Raw genomic sequence first — 19469 nt, 5'->3', positions numbered from 1 at the left:
CCGCGTGAAACCCGTACCTCAGGTCAATGCTGGATCCGAAGCCTGCAATAGATCCATATTCAGCATCTAACAAGTCCGAATCCGATATTTTGCATAATGGGTTCGGGTTGGACATGAGTCGATGTAAACACCACCCGACCCGATTTAAAGGCCTTAAAAGAGGCATCAGTAGACCCAACAAGAACAATAACAAGGATGGAGTTCGAGAAGCGGAAGGCGGCGGTCATGGCGACGCTAGCGGCGCAGGCGCCGGACAAATCGCCGAAGGGGGCGGTGGACGCGCCCATCGTCCCCGTCCTCGACGCCCTCAACCGCCACCACTCATACTTCACTACAAGCTCTTGCTCCGGCCGCATCTCCATCCTCGCCCACGGCCGTCGCCCGGCCCCCGACGCCGGAGCCGTTGAAGGCGACGGAAATAAGACTGCGTCTAAGAAGAAGGCCGCCGGCGGCAGTTGGCTCTTCGTCAGCCACGACCCTGCCGACCCGGCCGCCGTCGTCGACCTTCTCTTCGGCGGCCCTGAGAAGTCCGTAGAGGGGGATCTGGTGTTCCGTTTTGAGCCTCTAATCATCGCGGTCGAGTGCCGGGATGTCGCTGCGGCGCAGGTGCTCGTTTCCACCGCGATTTCTTGTGGGTTTAGAGAGTCGGGTAAGTGAATGATCTTTTTTTCTTTATGAAAGAACTGTTACAGATTAGATTAAACAAAAAGATCTAGTGTTGATTTCTGGTTTGAATTGAAAGAATGTCTTTGAGTCATTTGAAGCAGGATGAGGTGCTCTTCATTAGGATATATAAAGTGAAGAAAAACATAGGTCTTGACCTTCATGATTTAGAAAATTTCAGGTCGGATATATTAATATTAAAAGAAGGATAAATTCTACTTAACTTGTTTCTTGTTGATTTAACAACTCAAGAGTTTGAAAGTATGCTTTAGGTTGGACTTGTAGGTATCAATTTTGCTTAAGATGTGAAATGCCAACTTTAAACTAAGATGTCTTTTTTCTATAGCTATAGGTAACGATTAGTTGAACCTAGGGTTTGACTTACTGATCCGAGCCAGCGTACCAACCGGTCGGCGACACAGCACGTGCCACCCCGTACCGGTGTGCCGAGTGTCGGCATGGTGGGGCGTGCCGATGGCACAAAAAAAGGCCCAAAAACACCTCTAAAAATACCTAAAAAAAAAAAAAACTTTTATTAGGGCTTTTAATTTTGAACTAAATATAAGTTTAGTATAATTTCATCAAAAATATTATAAATTAAGAAGGAATAGCGACAAATATCTTTTTTGAGCTTTGAGCAGTGTTGTGGCATGTTTTGAATCGTCCATCCATTGATATTGAATTATCTACAAAAATTTGACTTGAATTGTTAGATTACGAGTTAAATTTTAAGATTCAAATGAATTAAGTAATAAAAGGATCGATTGACGGATATACATGATTCTATCACCAAAAAGAACAAGGAGACTCCACGAGCGATGGATTAAGATTCTCGATTCTATGTATTTGTATATCGATATGTTATTTTTGTTAGATCCAATCCTGAAATTGATCCTACGATGTAGTTTATTGATACACCGTATGTCATTAGTGCACAAATGTGATAATGGTTGTAGTCTGATCATCATGAACGACACGTGTCCGAGGCGACTCCTGAGGCAAGTATAATTGTGGCATGTATTGGTGTGAAGGTTGGAGAACGTTGGGACATGTATTTTTGTCAATGATCTGTTGCTCCGTATCATAAGATCAATCACCGTGCTATTGCTTGGAAAGGAATGACCAACTATCATCATGCTATTGTTGGCCATAAGGTCTTTCATGATACGATGGTTGGGAATACAGCGAGCCCGACCCTGTGTTTACGTCGTATAAGCTTTGTTGCATTTGTTTAAAATCATCGACTACCTTTCCCTTCCCTTCTGTTTCTGTGTATAAATCTGATTAATATCTTGTCGAGCTCCATGATTTGAATCTTGGGTGACATGTATAAAAAATGTTAAAAGAGGGGGGAGAAAAGGGTTTGAAAACCCTTTGAACTAGTTCCAACGGTCAATTATACATGTAAACCTCATCTCTTAAAATTGGATCATTATCGACTGGTACAAGTTGGTAACGATCGAGTTTTAATCATTCTGCTAGGTATAGATCCTGTATCGATCGATACAAGGTCCGTAATATATAATCGCTCGGTACAGGACAGTCTGCATGCTGGTCACCTATCGGACCGGTATGTGCCGCTTGTACCTTATCGTTTTGGGTCGCACGATGAACCTTGGTCGAACCCAAATTGAACCAACTAGTTAGGTTATATGTACTAATTTGTGTTTTCTTAAAACATTTTTCTTGTAACATGTAAACATATTCTTGTCTCCTCATTAAGCTTCTTACAGAGTTATCTTCATATTTTACAAAATATTTTAAAGCCGTTTTATTTTAACAATACCTCGTCTTTCTTGTATCATACCTCTCTAATTTGTGGGAAACCATTTCGTCTATGTTTGAATATAAAGCCTGACTATTTGAGGGTTGTAACTCCTTGCACATCCTTATTGACTCCTTCAATTGTACATCACTTTCTTCATGCACCATATTCTTAAATAATTTGGAGAACCTCTAAATGCTTATGTTTTGGTTTTGTCTTTTGTCTTTTGTCTTTTGTCTTTTGTCTTGAACCTTGTCTTCCTGTACCATTTGTAATAATTTATTTTGAATTTTAATGCCAACTGTTGTCGTTTTATACAGGAATAACAAACACTCAAAAGCGTATTATGGTTGCTATAAGATGTTCTATTCGTTTGGAGGTGCCACTGGGACAAATGGATCATATTCTGGTGACAGCACAGTATGTCCATTACCTTGTTACTATTGCTAATGATAAGATGGAAGTAAATAGAAAAAGAACAGAAAGCTTTCTCCACGTTTTGCAATGCAAGGTGAGACTACATTGCATTTTTCTTGTAAAAATTAGATTTATTCCCTTCATTTGCAGTATTATTTTAGCAAGTTGGTTTAAAATCAAATCTACACATGGAGGCACATTTGGTACTATCTCATTTTCTGTGTGGTTCTTTCTAGGATCAGTTAACTATATGCTCTCTAGATTTTCCTGACTTCAGATAACGGTAAGATTCAGTATTTTTTTTAAAGACCAGTTGAATTGTATGTTACAGAGATGCCTACTATAAGCTGTAATGATTGGTGTTTATTAGATATCATTGAATCCACACATGGTTTAGAATCTAGATGACCAATTATTGCATACTGCAACAATTTTTGTCATTGTTACCTGTTTTTCCTGTGATATACTAGAATAACTGTTTTCCCTATTATACCCTGGAATTTGGCTATTAAATATATTGTTGAGAGGGAAAATAAAAAAAACAGATACAATAAGTTGGTAGTAATCTTATTTTTCTATAACTTCTGGTCCTTCTTGTATGGGGGTTCACTTATGCATCCTTTTTTACCAAAATGGGCTTTAATTTAATGTGCAGGGCCTCTCAGGATCATCAAAGGAAATTATCGATTGTAGCCAAGAGGATTGCAATCAGAAGGTTGGCAAAGGGAATTCATTAGATATTGAAGCCAAGACAAATGTCTCTCGGGCTACTACAACACTAAATAGGAATAAAGCTGTAACACCTGGTGAGGATATTGGAGGGGGAAGCAGATTCAAGTCTGCTGGGCATTTGGAAGAGAAAGGCATTGATGCTACTCCTAAGGAATTGTTAGAAGAATCAGTCCATTATCATGAAGTGGAAACTGGATACTCTGAAATGTTAGGTAAACTAACAGATGCATACTTGTTCCCATTTTCTATTACATTTTTTTCTATTTTCCAAAAACTGTTCCTATTATCTTTTATCTTTTTACAAAGAAAAAGGAGCTAACAGATTTTTGTAGATGACGCACTTACAGTTCATTTCCATGATTTAAAAGCTTTGAAATTTTGGTTGCAATAGCCATGCTCTGATAACCTGTGTTATTATTCCCGCGTTGGCACTTGGCTCTACAATATTTTGGGAGTTACATTGAAATGAACTGGGATCTTAGTTACTTGGTGAGTTAGTGATCAACAAATTGACTTTGGAGAAGTTTACTATTTTGTATGGGAGGAGAGCTGTTCAAAGCATGGACAGTTTGGGATTAATATAAATATATAATTATACCAGTTGCTATCATTGTATTTTGGAGCTTCTCTTTTGGTTTGTTGCTAGTGGAAATTAATATTTGCTAGAACCACTGTGGTAAACTGCTCAGTATAGGATCAAAAGTAGGCAGCTAGAATAAATAGATGTACTTAGAGACTGGGAGGAGAAATACAATTGTTGGGAAAGGTTTGAGATCTATAATGCCAGATCAAGAAAAGGTCTTTGCCAGCTAGAAGCTGACCAATAACAAGCAATCAAATCACCTTTTAGTTTCAAATGCTGAACTTTAAGTACTGAGATGTTTGGCTTTAGATGAGATTAGATGCGGGTAGTTTAGTTGCGACCAGATATCTGAAGAATAATTTACATTTCCTTCTTTCCTTTCCACTAATAGCAATTATTGATCAATGTGCCATTTGGCTAGCAATTCTGCAGACAAGCAGGAGGTATATGCAAGCTCAAAGGCAACCATGCTCTACTTGCATATTTGCGTATTTGTTTGAATTATATGTTTAGCTTCAATAGCCACCCATGCTTAAAGGTCAAAGGTCTAACACTAGATGTCTAGGAACTTTCTTGTGTAGACTAGGTAACCAAAGAAGTTCTTATGATTCTTATGAATTTATGATGGCCCGTTAGCTAGAGCCGAATTTGCTTTAGACTTTGCTTAAAGTATAATGGTCCAGCACTTTCTTGTGTAGACTAGGTATAACTGAAGAAGTCCTTATGATTATTTTGCACTTATGATCAGACCCATTTGCTAGAGCTGAATTTGTTTTAGACTTTATTATTTAAGTTCTCTATTTTTCTTTTTTTTGGTTATTTTATAATGCTTGTTAGTAAGGAATTTCTTTGAAATTTTTAGGTTGGCATATGGAAATTAAAGGTTGGGACATGTATTGTGTTGTTTATTAGAAGAAAAATTATAGGAGGTGAGGAATCTTCATGGAGATTTGAGTTTGTGTATAGTAAAAAATAACTGACAAGAGGGGAACCAATCTTCATTCAAGGATCATGGCAAGTAAGAAAGTTTACCTTTGATTAAGATTTGATTATATTTGAAGAGTATTTTCACCAGATATAGAATATTGGATATGATTCAAATCATTGAGGAATGAGGAATAAACAGATGAAGTATGGATTCAAGTAGAAATTCTGATATTCCTTATTTGTTTTAATTTCATTTGTGGTTTGATTTGGATTTAGAAAGATACGAGTTATTCTTAAACGTTGATGCCCTTTTCACACAATTGAGTACATATACCACCATATCAGGTGCTAGTGTTGGGAACTAGCATTTTATGTGGGCTGGTTCAGTTTGGTGTTAAGAGAATATCCATGAGTCTGTTCCATTTTCAGAATTGAGACTGAACTGAACCACAGGAGAGCAAATGGAACTGAATCAAAATTGTTCAGGTTGATTTTTATGTTGGCTTTCCGAATTGTATTACTGTTACATATGCTTTCAAATTGGTCGATACAATGTGTAGCAATCAATATTTATCAACCTGTCGAATTACCTTTTATTATTATTTTTTGATGATACCGGGTGGTAAAGGTCTATGCTGCTCAATATATTGGTACCATACTGGTCTAGTAATTACCGAAAGCAGTATTGCATCAAGATATAAATCTTTGATATCATATTACTTTGTTATATGTAATTGTAGTTTACTTGATGTACTACATAATACATATAAGTGTAAAATATGCTCTTCTACATTTTTTTTTACTTTTTTTTCTTTGTTTGGCTAGTCCATTTTTACGTTCCTATTGCCAGGTTCAATATCTTCCACTAGCTGCTAGTTTTATGTCTTCAACTTTTCAAAAATGGAACAATCCTTATCGAGTTCTAGGGTTTTGAGTAGTATTATATTGAAGTTGCGGGGCATGAGTATATCTCGAGAGTCTTCTCCAACTATGACTATGGGATACTGTGGATATGTGCAACCCAAAACAAATGTGCTGGTCATGGACATAGGACTTAACATGTGAAGAATGGAGTCTGGAGTAGACCTTTTGCATAACCGAAGTATTAAAAACTGGTTGGATTGGTCCATATCAACTGGCATTTACTACTTTAACCAGATAACGGGATGTAGATTGGGCAATTTTATCCAGTCTCATCTGGAACATGGTTTGCTGTCCGGTAATTCTACAAACTGAGCATACCTCCTGGTTTTAATGAATAAAACCGGGGTACCTGCTGCTCGACGCCCATATATTTTTTTTAATTTTTTACAACTGATAGTTGTATTCTTTTTGCCTCCCTTGCTTCTCTTTATATCACATTCTCTCTTGTTGCTCTTTCCTCCCTTTCTTTCTATTGCTCCAGCGCCTCCCTGCCATTGTGTTGTTATTGTGGCCGTGCTGCATCGCTTTGCTGCCTCCCTGTCCATCTCGTCTATGGTTGCTTCTGGTACATTTCCTCCTCTTCCTCCTCTTCCAACTCCACCTCACCTTCACTTCATCCTCCGTTTCTCCTCTGTGTTTTCTTCCTCCTCCTCCCCCCTGCTTCTCCCTCTCCTCCACCTCTGCTCTTTTCTCTCTTTCTGATTGGTCCATGCCAACTGGTATGGTGGTGTACCACACGTTGGTACATTGGTGCTCTACTACGGTTCAGTCAATGGCTAATATGGGCTTAGTTTCGAGATTTAGATCTTGTGCTTCAACACAATTTCACTCTCTGGATAATGGTCCAAAGAATTTAGTTCACAAGAAACTTGCTATATTGAATCGTCATTGTTTTTTCATCAAAAGTTACATTTTCTGATTGATGATTCTGGAGATATGGAACTCAACTTTTAATGTAAACTTTATGCCACTTTCAGATGATTTAAAGCACACCACTGTTTCTGCTATAGATTAAGTTACAATTTGTCAACAGAGATATCAGGAACTTCCAGGAGCTCTCTTTCAGTTGTCATGTTAAAGATTGTTGGTGAACCAATTGAAAAGCTCTCCCTATGGGGTCAGTCAGCTTGTGCTTTAAATATCAAAGGAAAGGAACAGGTAATTGTCTTTGGTGGTTTCGGAGGTTTGGGACGTCATGCACGAAGTAATTATTCACTTTTGCTGGATCCTCAATCTGGACTGTTGAGAAAAATTGAAGTTGCAAGTTCACCACCTCCACGTATGGGTCATACGTCTTCACTTGTGGGGAGCAGTATTTTTGTTATTGGAGGAAGGGCTGGTCCCTTGGAGATTCTTAATGATGTGTGGGTTCTTGAAACTACTGAAAATCGATGGTCTTTACTAGATTGTAGTGGCCAAGTCTTTAATCCAAGGTAACCTCCCTTAGTGATGCTTAAGTTACTTTGTTATTATTTTTCACAAGCTTTTTATGGGGAGAATGACTTAACAGATATAACAGTTTATGGTTAGCTTTTAGTGAAACCTCACTCAATCGTGACTAATAGAGTTTTACTGTTTAATTTTTCTTCAACATGTAACATTCTTGTTTTTATTATCTGTTCTGCCAGAAAAGTTGACTTTAAAAATGTAGCTTTATCATTTTTAAGACTAGTATTTTATTTAAGTTGGTGAATAGTTTCTATGCTTGAGAACCATCATTATATTACATATGGAATGTTATCTCATGATAAAGTGAGAAAGTGTTGTATTCCATATGTACTTCTTGATTAGAATATTCCTCTTCAAAACTTTAGGTAATTTCTGACACGTGGGTTTCAAATTGCTTGCCATATTCTTATTTTGTGCATGCCGTATACAACACTTGTAGGATACTTATTATAATGTGTTGAAATATCAAATCTTTTGAATTACTATAAAAATATCCTATACTTTTAGGATGTTCATAAGATAGTTTGTGGAAGTTCTAGAGAATTTTGTTTGTTAACTATTAGTTGTTGATTTTAGTTGCGATGGGTATGTGATTGAATATGTCAATTTTTATTTTTTTTATTAAGAATTAACCTGCAATAATTGAAATCAGAATACTGATCTTGATGTATCAGAAGTTTATGGTATCTTATGTACATTCTTTAACTAAAAGCAATTCCTTTCTGTTGTAAACAAATCAGGGATGCTAGTCAATTATTGTTATGTGCAACATATGTTTACTAATGCTTTTAAGTACAAGTCAAACATTGTCATATATATTGTATTAAAAATATATTCTTTTGTCATATTTTTGCCATATAATATATTTTTTTTTAGGATTTACTCTATCTTCTTGATAACCCATATTCATTTGCATATCCATCTCCATGCTTTATGGTAGCTGATCTATGCTAGCATTTGTTTGAACTGTACAACTGTTTTCTATAGCTTTTAAATATAGCAAAGATAACTTTAATTGATATTTGGACTTTGGAGTTTGGAGTTTGGAGTTTGTTTGCCATCATATGAGTACCTATTGCTATACAAGGTTTCCACTTAACCATATTCCTTATCAATTTTGAAGTTGTAAATCCATCATCTTTTTTTACTTATATTTCCATTGCAGGCACCGCCATGCAGCTGTGACTATGGACTCAAAAATATATGTCTTTGGTGGACTTAATAACGAAGTGATCTACTCCTGCATGAATGTTCTAGACACTCAAACCATGAAGTGGAGTGAGGTTAACATCTCTGGAGAATGGCCTTGTGCTCGTCATTCACATTCTATGGTTGCAATTGGCTCTCAGTTGTTCATGTTTGGGGGTTATGATGGTGAGAAGGCACTAGGTGATCTCTACAGTTTTGATGTCAAAACTTTACGGTGGAAAAGGGAAAAGACAACAGGAAGAGCTCCTTTTCCTAGATTTTCACATTCAATGTTTGTGTACAAAACTTATCTTGGCATTATAGGCGGCTGTCCTGTGAGGCAACACTATCAAGAGTTGAGTTTGCTGAACCTGACTTGTCATGTTTGGGTGCATGTGACCATTGACTCTTTTGGTAGAGAACTTTGGGTTCGAAGCTCCACCTGTGTAGTCGATGATGAACTTGTTATTATTGGTGGTGGAGCATCATGCTATGCATTTGGGACAAAGTTTAACCAGCCAATGAAAATAAACTTACAATTGTTAGAATCTACTGGTTACCTCTGCCCTGAAACAGAATATCAGTCGGTTATACAATATAACAAGACAAACATGCTCGGGAGTTCACTCTGCAACAATTATCCACGTGGAGCCTCTTGTGATTCCGAACCAAACAAATTGGTTGATAGGTCTTGTAATGGAAATGGGCATGATGCTAAAGAGTATGTTCTACAAATCAAGAAAAATTGTTCTAAATTTGCCAAGGATGTAATCAAGAAGTTTGGATATCTGGATCTCTCAAGAAATGTTCAACCAAGTCCAGATGGCTTCTATATTTGTTTACCAATCACTCGGGAATTTTATGGTTTAGTACAGGAAAAGCAACTGACTCAACTAAATGACACTAATGACTATTCTGATAACTTCCATGCATATCTGAAGGACCTTTCTGTAAATGAGGTCTCTCTGTCAACAGCATTGAGCATCTTGTTATCATGTGGAGGTTCTTTACTAATAGACAATGTAGCCTGCAGCAAGAAGTTTCACAAATCTCCACAAAAGACACTGAGAGAATCTGTGTGCTCTTTGTTAACTGAAAAAGGGATGCCTTTACAACTGTTGGAGCAGATACCTGCAAGGTTTGATTCATTGGCTTCATGTTTATCTTTATTATTTCTTTAGTAAACAGAAAATTCCTATATATTTAAGTCGTTATCACAATGAAAGTTTGGTCTTTTTTTGGTTTTTGTTTTCGAGGTATGAGTTTAAGGTAATCATCATTACAATGTACAAAGGCTTCAAACATTATATTACATCTTGACAAAATGATATGTGCCACTTAGGTGGGAGCATCTAGGGGACATTATTGTTCTTCCAAAAACTGCTTTTATGGATCCTAGATGGGATTCTGTTGGAGAAGAACTTTGGCCTATTGTTGCTAAATCTCTTGGTGCCCAGCGGTTAGCACGTCAAGTAAGTTACTATCAAGTTGCTTTAGTTTTTCCAATTTTCTAGTGTCATTTGTCACATTATTTTTCTTCCTTATTTTCTCCACGGATTATTTTTTAATGCAAGCTTATATGATTATGAAACATGCTATGAACTTATCATGCTTGTTTGTAACTCATGCAGTATGAGGTTAGTAATAGAATTAATTTCATGGCTAGAAATTATGATTCCTGTTTGGTATATTTAAATGTTAAAACTTTATAGTTCTCACATGTGCCATAAGTTTTCATGGTTAACATTCCCTGATTGTTCCTTGGGAAACAAATTATAAAGACAGCCAAAGAAAGAATGGATGTTCATGAGGTCCAGCACAAGAATTTCACATTTTCCGTGATGATTGAATTTTGCATTTTCTGTGATGATTGAATCTGGCATTTTCCTTGATGATTTTCGCTGTGCCAAAGCTGCGCAAATATTTTACCTTTCTGCATCACACATTTGTGGACGTATAAAGAGCCTCATACTCGGAAAACTCTTGAGTTTTGCACTTGATCTTTATTGCTCAACAACTTAATTTTTTTGTGGTTTGATTCTGTTGCACCATGCATACCATTTTCATGTTCTGGATGCATGAAGGTAATGCACACAAAAAAAAAAGAAAAAAAGAAAAAGTGGAAGACTGGATGCTCCCTTTTTATACAATGTGATGCTTATTTGTGTTCTATACAGGTATTTTTGGATGCTATGCCTTTTTATGCAATTATGTTGATGTTGTATCAGGGTCGAATTTTGCCGACTGGGACAAGGGACAGCACATTAGAAATTCTTCTGGGAGAGAATGGCTGGGTGACACATCACGAAAATGGAATCATCTACTCCTTTGATGCAACAAAATGCATGTTTTCTTCAGGGAACCTCTCTGAAAAGTGTCGCATTGCTCAATTGGATTGTGCAGATGAAATTATTGTGGATTTGTTTGCTGGAATTGGATATTTTGTTCTTCCATTTCTTGTTAAGTATGGCCAGTTCCTTTGGTTAGATTATATTCATTTACTAGAATCTTTAAAGAGTTTTATACTTTTATGATGATTTTGTATTGAACATAAAGTTATGCGCAGAGCTAGGGCAAAGCTGGCTTATGCATGCGAGTGGAATCCTCATGCCATAGAGGCTCTTCAGCAAAATGTTCATATCAATTCTGTGGCCGACCGATGCATCATACTTGAGGGAGATAATCGCATTACAGCTCCTAGAGTATGTCATTGTTTGCACTTTTTTCACTTTAAATATTTCAAAGATGATTCCCTAATGATGATGTGTCTGTTAATATTGGTTCATGTTTTATGGAAGTTAATATCTTTTGTTTTTGAGATGGCATGTAGTTTTACATTGCATATTGTCCCATCACCTGATAAAATTTTATTTACCTCTCACTAATAAGATGGAAGTACCATCATTTTCATCTCAGTTCTGTTGTATTGACTTCAAAACTTCTGAAAATGGTCACATTTTATTTTGGTGATCAAAATGTTTTTATATTGTTGCAATGCTATCATCCATCAGCAATTTGTGGCATTCAGGGATTAGTTTCGAGTGAAAAACATTCGATGGAGTCAACAAGCTGTTTGTACCTGTTGCTTCTTAATCTTTTTATTGTTTTAAATTCCTAGCTGAATTTATTTGTTAATAAGCATAGATTCTGTATCTTTTGGTTCTAAAAGTTTTCATTTTAGAGTACTAGCGAGCAATATGGATTGGAACAGAAACTATAGAATAGCTGAGATGAGGCATGTTGAGTCATATGACTGGTGCTTTAACAGTTGACAAGGGAATAACCACAGTCAATTTAAGAAGTTGTATGCCTATCAATATTGTCGTGTCTCTATGATGATTAAATAGTGGGAAAGCGTCACCATTCAGCATAGCCATTTCCAAACAACGAAAGGCTTTTGTTATGTGGTATGCTGATTTAGACGAAGGAAATTGCAAACTTGGCATGTTTAAGATGATGATTCTTCAGATATTTAGATGGTTGAAAACTAGATAGACGAGATTTAGCTCCGTCTGATGGCTTGCTCAGTTCATCACAATGGTTTTGAGTACCAAGGTTTGGGTATTCAGATGCTATGCTAAATGGTCTGAGGTTCAATTAGTTAGGGGGACAGTTCTATGGCATAGGTAGACTATTGCCAATTTGTTTCTTTTGCACTGTACGGAGAAGAGAGAATAATATTGAAAGAAAAATAAAGGAGAGATAAGGTCATTTGTTTCAGAGAAAAAAAGTATTTTTCAATAGGAAAAAAAAAGATGCATGTATCTTTACACCGCAACAATCCGAACCTTATTAAGTGTTGATAGTTTGATATCCTCCTTTTTTAGGACTCTGGAACAAGAAATAAAAGTTATATAACTAGGGATATCCAATGCAAGGATTTAACACCTGTCTGATACTAGTTTCAGTAACCAATCAGACCAATATGATATCGGTATATCCACTTTGATTATACCATTCAATAAAGTTTAAAAAATGGAATCATATGTGCACCTATGTTAGTTATATGTTTCCATTTTGATACTAGTTGGACTGGTAAATAATAGTTGGCGTGTATTGGTACATTTGGTATTCAAAACCTTTATTAAATGTAAAAGTAAAATTTTTTTGATTGAACAGGCAGCAAGGCTTTTCAAAGTTTCTACTGACCTTTGGAATTCTGTGTAGAAAACTGAACTTACTTGGAGAATGAAGTAGGACAAAGAAATGTTCATTTAATAAAAGCATTAAGAATAGACAATGTATTCTTGTCATTCACCACTCTCCGAAGGCTCTCATATAACTCGCAACTGATCTATCGGCTGGAGTTATTGCAGGACATTGAAAAATCATATTCTTAATCTTCACTACATTATAGAAGTGCAAATGTATACAATCAGTTGCAAGACTTAATTTGCAGAGGTAACTGTGGATAGTTTCAACAAAATCCTTTGCGGAATGGTATGGCTGGAGTTTGGGTCATGCAGCTTTGTGTTATATACTAGCCTCACTGACTTGTCTTTTTCTAGCTTGGCATCCTGAAGAGTTTGTTATTGTAAGAACTCATCTTTTCTGATTGCCTGGCTCCAATTTGTTCATTGATCATTTTGTCAGATTATTTATATTCTGTACTCATAGAAAACCATATCAATGATGAAACTTGTTTCTTTCCAAATAAATGCAATTTTTGGTGGGTAAATTTTTTGCAAGTACGTTGTTCTAGGTTGCATTTTTTTGCATTCCACCATTGTCTATATGATAAAATTGGTTTTTTATGGGATAAAAGATCTGCTCTTTACCACTTCTCCTTTGGCCTAGCATTCATTGAATAAGTAAACGCATCTGTGTTCTAGTTAGCAACTAATAAGTGGTGATCCATTCAATTTGGTTGTCAGGGGGTTGCTAATCGTGTCTGCCTTGGTCTCCTACCTTCAAGTGAGTGCAGCTGGAATGTTGCTGTAAGGGCTTTGAGGTAGATGAGCTATTCCAATAATGTAATTGGCTTGATTTTGATATTGTGCATTTCTTATAATGTTGCTTTGTACTGTTTATCCTCGTGGCTATTCAAAGATTATACAAGGAGCATCATGTACATGACAATTCTTTTTAGAGTTATCATTAATTTTCTATAGTTTAGCAACTTGTGCATAATGCTTATGATTAGTATGGAAGTAGAAAAGTTGTATTATATTTTTCACAAACAACAATTAGTAATTGGCATTATCTCTGGCCTAAATTTTGTTATTTGAGCCTAAAATTTAGTCAATATTACAATATTTCTATCTTTTACAACCAAATCATATGTTCAGGGCTGAAGGCGGCATCCTTCATGTGCATGGAAATGTCAATGACTCCGAAGAGTCCTCATGGTTGGATTATGTCGTAAAATCCATAAGCAACATCGCCTGTTCTGAAGGTAAATAAACATATAAGATGAGAATTGTGGACATGCAGTTCTCCGGTTCTTAAACCATATTTTCTCAGTAAAAAAATGTGAGGTTATGTTTTCTCCCTGTACAGGTTTACTTTGGGATGTCTCAATACACCACCTGGAGCGAGTAAAGTGGTATGGACCTCACATACGGCATCTTGTTGCCGACATAAGATGCAAACAATTGTAGATTAGATGTGCGCAAACAAATTTCAAATTTTGGAAGTGAAGCAGATGTAGTGAGTGTATTACAACATCAGAGTTGCCCGGTACTGTACTGAACAATCTTTTGTATGATGTTGTGTTGAATTATATTCAATCTTGTTTGCGTCCATTCTGTTACTCATTGCTTCAGAAATCTTACTTTTGAAGACGATGACTTGGCATGATTTTTTCGGCAATTCTAACTGTTAAAGCTGCTACGGTTGGTCATCCATCTCTGTCTCCATTTCTTGTCTGTCCTTGCTTGGTTGTATTAGATTCATGCAGCCAACCCCAATTAGGTTTGTGTACTGACCTGAAGTCTCATCACATTAGTGATTGATGGTAGTTAGGAAGACAAAGACCCCTATTAGGTTTATCAAGCACTCAGTTCTTAGGTGTCAAAGGGAAGGCCAAGTAACATTTGAATCACACACTTGTGTCATTAGATTGATATTATCATCATGTGTTATTAGCTTAGGACAATTAAGAATCAATGTTTTATCATGCTGTGTTTGCTTTAAGAAACATGGTCGTTGCATAGTCTAGTTAATTGTGTCGCATAATATTTACCTGTTTTAATCCATTGAAAACTCAAATGACAACATTTCACAGGAGGAAGAACAATTTTCTGAACCACTTTGATAAGATCAAACTCAGCCAGCTTTGGCTTCAGCTACTTGTAGATTTTGAAGAGCTACTGCTCGTGGATTCATTAAGCCTTATTTAAGAGCTCTGAATACAACATGGTCCAACATGGCTTATGTTGTTCCTCAGATCCTTGTTCGAGCAGATGACCAACCAAGCCCATATTGACAGAACAATTGTGAAGAATAGAACAGGATGATTGATTGCAAGCTACACATCTACAGCTAGATTTCTGCACCACTTGATTCATTCGTACCGGAAGAAGCTACTACACCAGCTGCACTGGCTGCTGCATCCCACTCCTCATCATCGAGCAAAACTCCTCATAGTTGATCCTTCCATCCTGCAGTCAATGAATGGGGGGAGATCAGCAGAAGAAGAAGAAGACATGAATCTTGTGCGAGACCATCCACAGGTCAAACTAGAAGAGTGAATGTTTGTTTCTACATGATCTGCGTCGACTTCCGATATGATTTCCTTGATCGTGTCTGCATCACCCACTCCATGTTGCTTCATGGCTGATTCCAGTTCTTCTCTGGTGATGAACCTGGCAAAGAAGAGTTTAGACGAATCGAATGCTCGAGAAAATTCACTCGAGCTCTAAGTAGAACTCACCCGCTGCGGTCCTTATCGAAGTACTGAAACGCTCGATACAGATGCTCCTCCCTCTCCAGTTTGTGCCGATGCATCGTGGCGGTGATGAACTCGATGTAATCGATGCTTCCATTCCCATCCACGTCGGCCTGAGCAGAGACCCGATCTATGTTAGCTTTCGGTGAAGTCAAGCCGGGGAAGAGCATGAGAGATTAGCATCTTACAGCATCCATGAGCTGCTTTATCTCAGCCTCTGATAGCTTCGAGCCGAGGCGAGCCAATCCCGTCTTCAGCTCATCGTACGTGATCGTGCCACTCTTGTCCGTGTCCATGTTGGTGAACATCTGCTTCAGCCCTTTGATCTCTTCTTCCGAAAGGTTCTCAGCAATGACCTGGACGGGAGACACTGTGAGCACAAGGGAATCTGATGCGATCGATACCATCTTGTGCTGATCGCTAACCTTGAGCGCCATCTTCTTCATCTTGTTCATGGCCCTGAACTGCTTCATCCTCGAGAGCACTGCGCTGTCTATAGGATTGTCTGATGCCTCTCCACCTTCTACCATCCATGGGTGCTCTGAAAAGCCAATCCCACCATTAGCAGCGAGGAAGACTAAAGGAATTAAATGGATGGAGAATTCAACTAGACACGGACGAAGAACTTGAGCCGCAGTGATTCTTTTCTTGGGGTCCTGTTTCAGCATCTTCATGACCAGGTCTTTGGCGCTGCTCGATATAGATGGCCATGGCGCACTCTCAAAGTCGATCTCTCCCTTCAAAATAGCATCAAAGATTCCTCTTTCGGTTTCTGGGGGAGCAGCGTGCAACAGAAGAAACCATGACATCAGCCATGAAGAGACCAAAGACCGAAGGATTGAGAGGGTCTCATCTTGATACTTACCAGCCCAAAATGGAGGCACGCCACTGAGAAGAATGTAGAGGATAACACCTGCACTCCAAATGTCTATCTCCTTCCCATAACGTTGCTTTAGGACCTCAGGAGCAATGTAGTAAGCACTTCCCACGATATCTTTGTACACTTTGCCTGCAGTGAGATCAGTTGATGATGGTCGATGCCACTAGGGAGCTTCAAGAGATCGATCGACATGAATGCGCAAAGAATCATAGCAGATCCTGTGATCATGGAAGCGGCTGACCTTCTTCGATGAAGACCGAGAGGCCGAAGTCGGTGGCCTTGAGCATGGCGTCCTCCTCGTTGGTGGCGAGCAGGAAGTTCTCTGGCTTCAGATCTCGATGCATCACCCCCATGAAGTGGCAGATGTTGACCACGTTCACTATGGCGCGGCAAATGGCCGCCGCCGCGCGCTCCGAGTAGTGCCCCTTGGCGATGATGCGGTCGAACAGCTCGCCGCCGGCGCACAGCTCCATGACCAGGTTCACCGAGTTCCGGTCCTCGTAAGCCCCCTTGAACTCCACTATGTTGGCCTGCCCGGTGAGGTGCTGCATGATCTGGATCTCCCTCTTGATGTCCTCGCGGTCGCTCTTGGTGGCCAGCTTCCGCTTGGAGACGGACTTGCACGCGTACTGGGCGCCCGTGGCGGTTTCGGTGCAGAGGTAGGTGACGCCGAACTGGCCACGGCCGAGCTCCTTCCCGAGGCTGTACAAGGACCTCACGTCCGCGAAGGGCTTCCCGAGGATGGCGTTGGGAGCGACCACGCCCTTGGAGGCCGGTGGTGGCTGCGCCTGCGGTTGGGCCTGCGGAGGAGGAGGAGGCTGGTACTGTGGCGGCGACGGCGTTGGCTCCTGGTAGGAGTGGCCATTGATTTCTCTTGTTGCTACCGAGTGTTTGCTTTTGCTGAAGCACGCTCCCATCTGAATTCAACAACACAAGGCAAAATTCTGCTCAGGAATGCAAATCAAGGGAGCAGCAAACCAGATCTGACCACGATTCATCCACTCAAAAGGACAGATATGCCACACTGTGTGATACAACATGCAGGTTTTTCAAGATCAGACTATGATTTAGCAGCTCCAAAAGGAAATATATCAGTAGAACATAGAGAATTCACTGCACCTGTGAACAGATGAAGCTGACTGAGCTGAAGAACTCAGACTAGACGATCGTGGACTCCAAATGCTGCAAGTTTGGGATAAAAGTGAGATGAGAGCATGGAGAGGTTGCAGATGGTGGCAGGGCTGTAGTGTAGGGGGGGGGGGAGGGGAAGAAGAAGACTTCGATACCAAAATAATCAACAATAAAACTCCAAATCCTAAATAAACAACACAAGATTTACTGAGAATTTACTTAACAGATGAAGCTGGTTGAGCTGAAGAATTAAGACTGGAGGATTGTGGACTCAGATTCTGCAAGTTTGGTCTGAAGCTGAGATGATCATGGAGAAGTCGCAGAGTTTGGGAAGGCTTCAAATTAAAGGATAGCAGTCTTATTTTAGAGAGCAACCAATTGAGAAGGTTGTTTTACATGTCCCCATCTGACAATACAGTGCTGTCATCATATCTTTTTCTTGCTGCATGATCGAGTGTTGGAAGACAGTGGGAAGACAGAGAAATATCTATATATATATATATATATATTCGAATACTCCTAAAAATTATCTTTCCTATTAGTTGGCAGCATGTTATGTTAAATTTAAACTTCAAAGATACCAAGATGGATTTTTCAAGTTGCCAAGAGAGAGAGAGAGAGAGAGAGAGAGAGAGATGTACGTCATTGTGTCTCTCTTCAGTGAAAGTAGAAAGTAGATAGATGTCGCTCGTCATCATCGAACTGTAAAAGACTGTGTCCTTCTCTCTCCTTGGCAGTAGTCGGAGAGAAGGACATTCCTTGTCAGGTTCCTGTGTTTGCTGTTCATCTTGTTCTATTATGGTTCCACCTTATGTCGGACGGCAACATCGGATGAAAATATCTGCAACCATACACGACTCATGTCCCGACTTGGTGCACAACAGCCTCAGTTCAGCCTGTGGTAACTTACATCGTGTCGTCACTCGTGGCCAGATGAAGTCACTTCAATTACCTTAGTGTGTAAAGGATGGACACCAACACTTGGCATCAATCCCACTCTTTATGTAAGATTGTGATGTCAAAGATTTATATCTCATCTTTTGTTTTCTTATGTTGTAGGGAATCCCAAACCATATTCTCTCTCTCTCTTTTAAATTATGATAAAAATATGATATTTCTCTGTCTATAGTATAGAGATGGAATGATAAAATAAAATAATTAAAAAAATCAAGAACATGAAACTTGCAAGATATTTTGTTATTAAATAAATATTTCATATTTTTTTAAGGAGTCCAACATCTATAATTTGTCAAAGTCTTTATCAATTAAACTAACTAATACTATTTGAATTATGTCACTTATCCTTAAGAAAAAAATCATCTTTCATCTTAAAGTACTCCCACCATTCTTTACAGTCAAAAGAAATTTTGGGAACAAACTCTGGAGTTTTGTGCTTCAAATGCAGGATAATATTGGACAACAAAATGAAGAATAAAAAAGGGTGGTTGTAACCAACAACTTGGCTTCTAAAATCCACATGATAATTTTAATATGTTTGAGCTTCTAATGGATGTGATGAACAAATAGGCTTTATTATATGTTATATTGTGAAATGGCATGTGGAAGGTAGGAAAGGAGATAAGTAGTAGTAGTTGAAATGTGTTAGCAAATATGCTTGATTGATAGCTAATGATATGCTCTACAATCTTTTGCTTTCTCTAAACCACCACCCAATTGTTCTGTATCTTTGTGCCCAAGTGTGATGTTTGTTTTCAGTACAAGTGTGTATGAGGACCACAGCAATTGATGCTGTTTAGTGGGGTTTGACCAACCAAAGTCATGTAGTGGGGAATTACTTTTCTGCTTTAGGAAATTAAGAAAAATAAAATCACATACATATACATATACAAAATAAAAGATTTTGATATTTATGACTTTAAATAAGTTGAGTTTAACAAAAAATATATATATATATTCTTCT

General features: G+C 38.3%; 2 protein-coding genes across 7 annotated transcripts; one reads left to right on the top strand and one right to left on the bottom strand.

Annotated features, from left to right (window-relative positions):
- The first annotated feature begins 192 nt into the window (after positions 1–192).
- On the top strand, positions 193–15013 carry LOC135640904 (tRNA wybutosine-synthesizing protein 2/3/4-like). 4 transcript variants are annotated; one of them, XR_010497488.1, is made up of 12 exons: positions 193–649; positions 2749–2939; positions 3501–3789; positions 7045–7444; positions 8626–9786; positions 9991–10120; positions 10877–11112; positions 11215–11350; positions 13523–13599; positions 13937–14043; positions 14148–14327; positions 14875–15013. XR_010497488.1 is itself a non-coding variant. In XM_065155749.1 (11 exons), exons 1-11 carry the CDS (start codon positions 196–198, stop codon positions 14246–14248), a joined length of 3282 nt encoding a protein of 1093 aa, XP_065011821.1. In that variant the 5' UTR covers positions 193–195; the 3' UTR covers positions 14249–14400. The 4 variants fall into 4 exon arrangements, 3 of the variants coding, with proteins under 3 accessions (XP_065011821.1, XP_065011822.1, XP_065011823.1); XM_065155749.1 differs by lacking the exon at positions 14875–15013 and having other exon boundaries at positions 14148–14400; XM_065155750.1 differs by lacking the exons at positions 14148–14327; positions 14875–15013 and having other exon boundaries at positions 13523–13621.
- Positions 14940–18003, bottom strand: LOC135640906 (calcium-dependent protein kinase 19-like). Of its 3 annotated transcripts, XM_065155754.1 has the most exons (10): positions 17773–18003; positions 17537–17599; positions 16659–17334; positions 16403–16546; positions 16157–16309; positions 15963–16078; positions 15726–15893; positions 15523–15650; positions 15355–15454; positions 14940–15250 (listed from the first exon to the last, which is right to left on the bottom strand). In XM_065155754.1, the coding sequence occupies exons 3-10, from the start codon at positions 17332–17334 to the stop codon at positions 15176–15178; spliced, it is 1560 nt and encodes a 519-aa protein (XP_065011826.1). In that variant the 5' UTR covers positions 17537–17599; positions 17773–18003; the 3' UTR covers positions 14940–15175. The 3 variants fall into 3 exon arrangements, with proteins under 3 accessions (XP_065011826.1, XP_065011824.1, XP_065011825.1); XM_065155752.1 differs by having other exon boundaries at positions 16157–16546; positions 17773–17930; XM_065155753.1 differs by having other exon boundaries at positions 16157–16546; positions 17768–17924.
- Positions 18004–19469: the final 1466 nt, after the last annotated feature.

The sequence above is a fragment of the Musa acuminata genome, chromosome BXJ3-6 (assembly GCF_036884655.1).
Source record: "Musa acuminata AAA Group cultivar baxijiao chromosome BXJ3-6, Cavendish_Baxijiao_AAA, whole genome shotgun sequence".
NCBI classification, from domain to species: domain Eukaryota; kingdom Viridiplantae; phylum Streptophyta; class Magnoliopsida; order Zingiberales; family Musaceae; genus Musa; species Musa acuminata.
The sequence above is the reverse complement of the archived record's forward strand: the minus strand, read 5'-3'. Positions and strand labels throughout refer to the sequence as shown.

Bases quoted from the DNA above. Each gene is read 5' to 3' on its own strand.
- LOC135640906 (XM_065155752.1), bottom strand. From the start codon at position 17,334: ATGGGAGCGTGCTTCAGCAAAAGCAAACACTCGGTAGCAACAAGAGAA. The intron at 16,547-16,658 runs GTCAGCCGCTTC...ATCTCACTGCAG, and splicing joins CTCGGTCTTCATCGAAGAAG to GCAAAGTGTACAAAGATATC. The intron at 15,894-15,962 runs GTTAGCGATCAG...TCTCCCGTCCAG, and splicing joins TGAAGAAGATGGCGCTCAAG to GTCATTGCTGAGAACCTTTC.
- LOC135640904 (XM_065155749.1), top strand. From the start codon at position 196: ATGGAGTTCGAGAAGCGGAAGGCGGCGGTCATGGCGACGCTAGCGGCG. The intron at 7,445-8,625 runs GTAACCTCCCTT...TTTCCATTGCAG, and splicing joins GGCCAAGTCTTTAATCCAAG to GCACCGCCATGCAGCTGTGA. The intron at 10,121-10,876 runs GTAAGTTACTAT...ATGTTGTATCAG, and splicing joins CCCAGCGGTTAGCACGTCAA to GGTCGAATTTTGCCGACTGG.